Source organism: Populus euphratica, unplaced genomic scaffold (assembly GCF_000495115.2).
Source record: "Populus euphratica unplaced genomic scaffold, PopEup_1.0 scaffold32.1, whole genome shotgun sequence".
In the NCBI taxonomy this organism is placed as follows: Eukaryota; Viridiplantae; Streptophyta; class Magnoliopsida; order Malpighiales; family Salicaceae; genus Populus; species Populus euphratica.
This window is the reverse complement of record NW_011499861.1, coordinates 1122520-1131850: the sequence shown is the minus strand read 5'-3', so window position 1 is coordinate 1131850 and position 9331 is coordinate 1122520. Positions and strand designations below refer to the sequence as shown.

Here is a 9331-nt window from a genome sequence, read left to right as displayed (position 1 = left end):
AACACTTTCTAATCCTATAAGTGCTATCTTGTGAGATATTAACATATATCAAGTTTCAATTGTAATATCTACACTATTAAAGGAGTAAATTGTAATAATAAAAATCACACTTGTAGATCCTTGAGAGTTAGGGAAAGACTCTTAGCATTGGTAAGGTATTTTCACCAAGAAAAAATCTTGAAGAGGATATATTTTCAAGTGAGAGAAAAATATTCAAGAGAGAACATCTTTAAGTAGTATAAAAATCTTGGTGTTGATTTATCAAATAGTTATTGTACTCTATAACTTAGACAAGTAAAAAAATACAATATTCACGTACATTATGGTACTTAAAGTGTGGATATAGGCTTGCCAAACTACATTAAAAATTGAGTTTGCAAATTCTTTCCCTTATCTATTTATTTTAATTATATTATTGGTTATATTATTTATTTAAATTAATTTACAATAATTGTTAATATTAGAGACTCATCTAATTCACTCCTTTCTCAAATGTTATATAGTTATCTTAAACCTAGAATAAAATTAAACTATGAAAAAACCTTATGGCCAACTTAAAATATATGAAAAACATTCATTTTGACCCCCTTACTTTTATTTTTCAACTTATCCCTATAGTTTTAAAAATTTAAGTTTGATTATAGGCTTGCCAAACTACATTAAAAATTGAGTTTGCAAATTCTTTCCCTTATCTATTTATTTTAATTATATTATTGGTTATATTATTTATTTAAATTAATTTACATTAATTGTTAATATTAGAGACTCATCTAATTCACTCCTTTCTCAAATGTTATATAGTTATCTTAAACCTAGAATAAAATTAAACTATGAAAAAACCTTATGGCCAACTTAAAATATATGAAAAACATTCATTTTGACCCCCCTACTTTTATTTTTCAACTTATCCCTATAGTTTTAAAAATTTAAGTTTGATTTAAAACTTTATTTTTTTTATTTTTTAATCTCTGGTTTGAAAGAAAAGAGAGAGAAAGTCACTAGATTTTTAAGATGAAAAGGAGAAAATCAATTGTTGATATCAATTTTGACAACAACAAAAATCAATTTTGATGTTAATGATTTCATTTAATAAAAAGAGTTTAATGGTTATGGATTTAAACCTCAATCTTGCCTAAACAAAGAGATCAAGATATGGAGAGAATTTTTTACTAGTTTGATTTGTATTTTTAAATTGTTATTTTAAATATTTTGATTGATAAATTGGTTTTATGATTTTCTAAGAATGTTTATTAAATAATTTTAGATAAAAATAAGTTAAAAAGAGTTGTAATGAAAAAATAATTTTTACCTGATTTTCCAGACAACATAATAATGATTGAATTATAGGTAAGTAAACATGTCATTTACCTTTTTTTTTTCTTTAGAAAACCCATTAAAAAAAAAAGAAAAATTAAAATAACCCAAACATGCACCTAGAATAGAAGATTCACATGTTTAAGTTTGATTATAAAGGCTCAGCTGGGCACCTACACTAGGCTTGCACAACTAAGTTTATTTTTTTATTTTGTACATTGTTTTTTGATATTTTTTATAGGGTTTTTAGTTTTTTTTTAAATTTAATTCTTCAAATAATGTGAATATATAATGGTGAATAAATTAAACAATTTGTTTTTAATTTATGTCATTACATATTTGAATTGCTAAACGAGATTTTTTTTTAAAATAAAATAAAAAGCTATATCAAAATACACAACCTAAAAAGCATATATGTACAACCAAATTAATAATTAAATATATTTTAAAATGTTTAAAATATAATTATTTTTAAAAATTAATGTTAAAATATATTAATTAATATATTTACCACATAAAATGTTAGCAAAAAAAAAACAGATTAAGATATTATTTAATAAATTTTTATACTACAATGACTAATTAAGTAGTTTCAAGGAATTATAAAAATTAAATTATAGCTCTTATTTTAATATTAATTCAAAAAAGAAACTTTCCTCAGTTGCTATTTGTATAATATATTATAATATTTAATGAATAATTAATTTTATTTTTTATAAGATTTGGGTTGAGTTTTATTTTTTAAATTTTATCCTTTAATATTAAATTTTATTAATCTTATTTTTTAATATTTATTTAATTTTAAATTTGTTTTTATATTTATTTATCATATAACTAAATTAAAAAAATATTATAAAACCCGTTGAAATTTATGATCTAAATCTCATATCTCACAAATTAATCCAAATCATTTTAACATATCCGTTGTTCTAATATTTAAAAATAAAACGTCTTAAATTTTCTTACATTTAAAAAACTTTCGGTCCAATCTATCGCAAGAAATAACCTGAAATGATATATTTATATTTACGCATACAGTAAAAATAAAGTGATCGGGTTGTGATATGTGGCGCAATTCCCCTATTAGCCTATCAATGAAAGGCCAGATCGTGGATTCTAGAGGATATATTGATTAGAGTTAAATCTTTTTAGTTAGTTTCAAAATCTTAAAATGAAAGATTAATTTATTCAATTAGAGTATTTTCAATCTAAAATACTATTTTAAAAAGTTAAATTGATAAAATAACATTTTGAAGAGTATAAATATAACTTATTTTATTATATCTATTCCAATGAAAAAGGTAAATGAATAGTTAAAAATAAAAAATTAATATTTTAACTTTTCTTTACTTGTTTTGCATATTCCAAAGGAGAAGCCAAACAAAATGCTAAAATATTTTTTTTCTTTCATAAATGTTATTTCTATATATCTCTTTAAAGAGCCAAAACCAACAAAATGGGACCACTAAAAAAATAAACTAATTAAATGTAGACATGTGGAAAAAAAATAACATTAAATATATTAAAAAATAATAAAATACTTGTTTTTTTTATTCTAATATAAATAGCTTTTTAAATGGTTTTTTTTATTGGAATAAATATAATAAAATAAGTTATATTTATACTATTAAAAATATTATTTTATCAATTTATCTTTTTAAAATAGCATTTTCGGATGGAAATGCTATTAGGAGGGCACATAAGGCACGTGACGACGTGGAAAATGCCGGACCCCTAAATTAGAGAGACGCGTAGATCGAGTCATTGCCGAACACGTTTGCGGCCAGAGATGACGTTGGAAATAAATAATAAATTTAGCCAGCGCGAATATCAACGTGCCAGCTCAACAACCACCACCCCCGCATCATATAGACGCTGTACTTATACGCTTACCTCACTACGGCACGTGTCTCCTGACGTGGAACTAGCCTTGTCGCTCCCTCTCTCTCCTCCCCTTTTCCTTCATTTCTCTTCTCCCTGTTTCCCCTGTCTAAAAAAATTGAACTTTCATTTCCCCCTCTGTTTCGTAAGAGAGAGGAAAAAAATGCAGAGTCTTTGAAGTTGGTGTTAGGGTCTCTAATTTCAGTACTTCCCTCTTAGTGTAAAATTGAAGACAGAGTGAACATTAATTCAAGTCTCAGCAGTTCACAGTTGCTATCTGTACGGAGAAGGAGATTTCTGATTCGAGTATTTGAAGGTATGTAAAAAAATATGGAGTCTCTTAAAAACCCTGTGTTTGATTAGAGAATTTTCTTTGTCAATTAATAGAGTTTTTGTTTGGTTGGTGAGAAAATGTGAGAAGGGTGAGGAAATTGAAAGTTGTGAGACATGTTAACATGAAAACCAAAAACTAAGTGTTACCTTGGTCATTTGAGTCTGGAAAGGAGTGTAACAAAGAAAGAAGAGAATTCTTCGAGTTCAGTTTGTTTTATTAATTTTGGAAAAACTTTCGTTCTTTCATTTCGAGGTTCAGATTAGAAACTGATCTGGTCTTTCAGTTTTATCGTCGAAAACTGCAAGTTAGCTGGAGATTTGCTGTTTATTAATTTTGCGAGAGGGACGGGAATACTGTATGCCTAGTTGAAGCTGTGTTGATAAAATTACTGGACGGCACCTGATCGCGTGAAGGAAGATTTTAGATTTCCAGCTTAACTCAATGGGGGTATTAAATTTTAGCCCTTCTGCCTACAGATAATACAGTCTCCCGGGAAACGATCTGCTGTAGGTGTCCGTCGCTTTCTTTTTTTATCCGATGGCGTGGTGGAAAGACGTTAATACCCTGGGACTTCATAAGTAATATTCCTAGAAGAAGTTCAGGAACAGAAACACTTCTTTAATCTTGTTTATGGTGTAGTTAGCTGTTGATAGTTAATGTTAATGACATATCCTATGTATCGAATGAACAGAAGCCATAAATTTAATTATTTCGCGTTCCCTTGTCTGAAAAGAGCTGAGGAAGCCCGATCTTTTAATGTATCGTACTTGAAGAAAAATAGCCTTGTGAAAATCGGTGGTATCCTCCCTACACTAAACTGTTTTGCTTTGGGATAGCTGGTTTGTGACTTCTTTAACAGACCTTACTCTACAAGCTGTGAGTGTTCTAGTGAATCTAGAAATTGTGCAATGACTTAATTTGAATGACTAGATGTGTCTCTCGATTCAATCTTTTTGTCTTCTATTTTTCTTCAATCCTTTACATGCTTTTTCCCACACCTTTGTCAATCTATCTCCTTTTGTTGCAGGTGAGAGAGTTAAAACAGTTTTTTCATATCAATTCTTAATAAAAAAAGGGTTTTTTTCATGTGTTTTACCATGGGAAACATTGAAGAGGGAAAGTCTTCCACTTCTGATAAATCTTCACCTGTACCACCGGTAAGTTGTGAATATTTACATTTCTGTGGTGGGAACAGATATCCTCACGTTCCTTTACTTTTTCAAACAAAAAATCTGATTGGAAAGACATTCTGTTACTTATTTATGTGATCTTCTGCGTTTTTAACGAGCAAAAATAAGTTGAGGCTGGTTTCATATGGGAAGCTTTGATTTTGATTTGTTTGCTGTGATTTAGTTGAATTTTTTTTTCTTCTAAGTATCGGTCAATCCTTTTGTATTGGCAGGATCAGACCAATATTCATGTCTATCCTGATGGGGTAGCTATGCAGGTTATCTACTTAAGGCTTGCATTTGTTTTCTGATTTTTCATTTAGTAGTTGCCACATGACCAGAATATTCAGCTGTGCCTTTCTGTATTTATGAAACTTCCAATTCAATTGTGATATTAAATGATTTTGTAACATCATTAGGCATATTATGGCCCCCGAGTGGCTCTTCCACCATATTACAACTCGGCCGTGGCTTCTGGTCATGCCCCTCATCCTTATATGTGGGGCCTGCCACAGGTATTGCTCAAGGCTCCCCAAGAGTTGTGACTTTAATTCAAGATTTTTCACTATCTTTCTATTTTTGGTTGGTACTTGAGAAGTAGTAAACTAAATTGAAGACTTGTGCACTGAGAAAGACTTTTAACTTTGCAATTCTTCCAGCATATGATGCCACATTTTGGGGCACCTTATGCAACAGTTTACTCACATGGAGTGTATGCACATCCGGCTGTTCCAATTGTAAGCCTGCATTTTTTCTACTAGTGGTTATTGGTTATTCATGTAATCTTACCATACTTTCTAATAAGTGATGATCAAAGTTTCAACAGAATGCTCAAAGGTGTAGTGTAAATATTGAAGAGCGTATGCATGCTTATTATTCCTTTCCTTTCAATTCCAGGTATCCCATCCTCATGGTCCTGGGATTGTGTCATCTCCTGCAGTAAGTGAAGCCTGCTCCTTGGAAATTTCCTCTTCCACGCTTCCAATTCTAGTTCTATAAATATACAATATCTGTTAACAAAATGAGTTAGAAATGTGTTTTAGAAATGTGTCTGTTGGAAATACATAAACTGGTTTGCCATTGCGGTGTAAGCATTTGTAAGTTCAGACCACATTCAATTCTTGTACAATTATGCAGGCTGGAACCCTTTTGAGTGCAGAAACACCTACAAAATCTTCAGGAAATACTGATCGAGGTTTGGTGAATAAGTTGAAAGGATTTGATGGGCTTGCAATGTCAATAGGCAATGGTAATGCTGAGACTTTTGAGGGTGGGGGAAGGCTGTCTCAAAGGTTTGGAATTAACAATGACTAATCTCCCTTCCAAATTTTCTTTCAAGTTTTGTTTCAGCTTAGCTGCTTTGTTTGGGTGGCCGATGTGATGATCTTTGAGAGACTTTCTTGACTTTCAATTGTTTGGCCGTGTGTGCAGTGTGGAGACAGAAGTTTCCAGTGATGGAATTGATGGGAATTCAACTAGGGTAAGCCCTTCTGTCTTTCAAGAGCGTTTGCATGCTTTGAAATTCATTATGTTACTGAATTTTAACAGTGATCTTTATCTCTCTGTTCGTTAGGAAAAGAAAAGGAGCCGTGAGGGAACACCAACTGTTGGTATGATCTCATTCTTCATTGAAAATGTTGACCTAGACACTCAATTTCCAGTAGTATCTGTTCTTTTCCTGTTGTATGCATGACATCCAACCATGTTGCAACTTGTGAAATGACAAGTACAGTGTCTGTATTGACCAGAATTTTTTTCCAGAGAAGTGCTCATTTGGAACAGGATAGTTATTGAAAGTGAGAGACATGTTGCCATGCTTGTCATCTTTTAATATGGTGGTCAATCAACCAATGGCTATTTTTTGGGTGAAATCTTGATATGTCTAGCTACTTAAGAACTACTCTTATCCAGAGAAAATCTGAAGTAATGATCTTTTTTAGGAGTATCGGATGTTGTTAAGGGCAGCAGTTGCTAAGTCTCACAGCATGCACAGATGAGGAAACTTTCCTTGTAATTGAACAGTATCATGCGCAACAATGAATACCAGCATAAAAGAAATGGCCTAGGGGTTGAGAAATAGATAAACTGAACCTCATAGTCTGTTTTGAAATTAATGTTTTTAAGTTTCATTTAAGTACAATCTTAAAAAAAAGTTTCATTTCACAGCATGCACAGATGAGTAAACTTTCCTTGTAATTGAAAGTATCATGCACGGCAATGAATACTAGCATAAAAGAAATGGCCTAGGGGATGGGGAATAGATAAACTGAACCTCATATTCTGTTTTGAAATTAATGTTTTTAAGTTCCATTTAAGTACAATGTTAAAAAAAAAAAAAAGTTTCATTTCTGCGCTCAATCATCACAGCAACAGGTGGAGATACAAAAATGGAGTCACATTCCAGCCCCCTTCCTAGAGAGGTGAATGCATCCACTGACAATGTATTGAGGGCAGCTGTTGCTCCTGGCATGACCACAGCATTGGAGCTTAGGAACCCTCCTAGTGTGAATGCTGCTAAGACAAGTCCTACTACGATTCCTCAATCTGGTGTAGTCCTGCCTTCTGAAGCCTGGTTACAGGTAATGTATGCTGTTGAAAATTTTTCAAACCATTTATTATTTCTCTCTTGAGACATAAGTTATTGTCCTTCCTGTTTTTGGAAGTTATTGTTTCTAATTAGAATAGTATATCTTGTAATTTCTGGTGGTATGCTTAGAATGAGCTGGAGCTGAAACGGGAGAAGAGGAAACAATCAAATCGAGAATCTGCCAGAAGGTCAAGATTAAGGAAGCAGGTAGGGTAGATCTGTGACAACTTCTTTGTTCTCTCGACATACTCCTGTTGTTTTAAATCCTCTATTAGATTTATCAATTTATAGCTGAAATCGTGCTCTGTATTCCTCCCTCTAGGCTGAGGCTGAAGAACTTGCACACAAAGTTGAAGTACTGACCACAGAAAACATGGCACTCCAATCTGAAATAAATCAATTTACAGAGAAATCAGAGAAACTAAGGCTTGAAAATGCTGCATTAACGGTACACCCTTTCAGCAATCCTTTATTGCAGGAGGTGGTTTATTTACTTATTTAGTTTTTTGTCTGTAGTTCATGATTTTTGTTACGAACTTTTAAAGTATTTCAATTAGCAGGAGAAACTCAAGAATGCACAATTAGGACATGCGCAAGAAATGATTTTAAACATTGATGAGCACAGGGCCCCAGCTGCTTGTACAGAAAACTTACTATCACGAGTTAACAATTCTGCCTTTGAAGAAGAGAGTGATCTGTATGAACGAAACTCAAATTCTGGTGCCAAGCTGCATCAACTCTTGGATGCAAGCCCCAGAGCCGGTGCTTTGGCTGCTGGTTGATGACACTAGTTCACTCCCAGTCCCTTGTTATCTTGAATTTCACGGCAACCGTGTAATTTTGGCCTAATTACAAGCCCAAAATTACGGCTAACAGTTAGCAGTTGATAGAATGGCTAAATAGGATCGGCGCCTATGCTTGAGACTCGTGATTTTGACATGTTAAGTTAGCTTTCTCAAGGCAGAACTGATACGTTTTATCAAATTCAGAGTGCTGGGATGGCCACTCAAAGGGTAATGTACATCGAAGAAAATTAGGAACTAAGTGTAGGGATGTTTTGGAAAATAATTTATGAGTATTTTGGTGTGTGCAATTTTAACAAACAGTGATGTGGACACTGTTCGATATATGCATGGGAAGATTGTGCTGCTTTATAAGATGCTCGCTCTTGTTATTAAGTATCTCTCTCATATATATAAGCTATAAATTATGATTGGAATTTGAGACCGTTCATTGATAATATGCTTAAACAATTATAATTATAATTCCAATAAATATTGAAAGAGATCAGGGTTTGCACGATGCAGGACGCGTTGCGCACTATGCAGTTTACAAGATTTTTAGCTTTGTTTCATAATTTTATTTTGTTTACTTTTTATTTTTTAAAGATAAGTTGTTGGATTACGGCATAAAAAGAGAGAAGGAGAGTTGTTGTTGGTAACAATCTGTGATGAAAAAACATAATCTCGGTGTAGATGAGTTTTATTAAAATAAATGAATTTTTAAAAGAACTTTTCACTCTTTTCATTCTTGAAAAAAAATAAATTGAGTTTTGATTAAAAATTTTACTTAGGTTGATTTTTTATTTTTTAGTCAATTAAATGATGATATGGGACTTGCAATGAGTTTTTTGAGGTGTTTTGGATGGTGATTTAGTGACTGACAGAATCTAAACCAGTAAATAACACATCATTTTTTATTTCTTTAAATTAAAATATATTAGATAAGTGACGTTTCTTTTACTCAATTCATAAAAAAGCCCAAGTGTACTTTCATGCCCTTCTTTGTTGGGCTAGAAACAGGCCCATTAGGCCTTAATTCCCGAGTTTTTAAATAAAAACCTTTATTTATTTTAATTTTTTTTATTAAAATTCATGTAAATAAAATTATTTTATTAATTACCATTCAATTTTGAACTTCTCTTTAAGAGGATATTATGACATTTTTTTATCATATTTAACACTCCTTTTTTTTTTTTTTCCCCTTAAAGTTTCTGTACAATCTTTACATTTATACTAGAAATCCCACCCTTCTAACTACTGATTT

At 31.6% G+C, this 9331-nt stretch overlaps 1 protein-coding gene across 7 annotated transcripts; it reads left to right on the top strand.

The window, feature by feature from the left end:
* Positions 1–3257: 3257 nt before the first annotated feature.
* LOC105124801 (common plant regulatory factor 1-like) lies at positions 3258–8463 on the top strand. 7 transcript variants are annotated; one of them, XM_011024934.1, is made up of 14 exons: positions 3259–3511; positions 4006–4107; positions 4557–4686; positions 4932–4976; positions 5118–5213; positions 5358–5435; positions 5596–5637; positions 5836–5990; positions 6130–6178; positions 6272–6308; positions 7066–7277; positions 7415–7492; positions 7608–7733; positions 7846–8463. In XM_011024934.1, exons 3-14 carry the CDS (start codon positions 4615–4617, stop codon positions 8065–8067), a joined length of 1212 nt encoding a protein of 403 aa, XP_011023236.1. In that variant the 5' UTR covers positions 3259–3511; positions 4006–4107; positions 4557–4614; the 3' UTR covers positions 8068–8463. The 7 variants fall into 7 exon arrangements, with proteins under 7 accessions (XP_011023237.1, XP_011023236.1, XP_011023235.1 ...); XM_011024933.1 differs by having other exon boundaries at positions 4006–4327; XM_011024932.1 differs by having other exon boundaries at positions 4006–4405.
* The last annotated feature ends 868 nt before the right edge of the window (positions 8464–9331 follow it).

Bases quoted from the DNA above. Each gene is read 5' to 3' on its own strand.
- LOC105124801 (XM_011024931.1), top strand. From the start codon at position 4,615: ATGTGTTTTACCATGGGAAACATTGAAGAGGGAAAGTCTTCCACTTCT. The intron at 4,977-5,117 runs GTTATCTACTTA...TAACATCATTAG, and splicing joins CTGATGGGGTAGCTATGCAG to GCATATTATGGCCCCCGAGT. The intron at 5,991-6,129 runs GTTTGGAATTAA...CCGTGTGTGCAG, and splicing joins GGGGGAAGGCTGTCTCAAAG to TGTGGAGACAGAAGTTTCCA.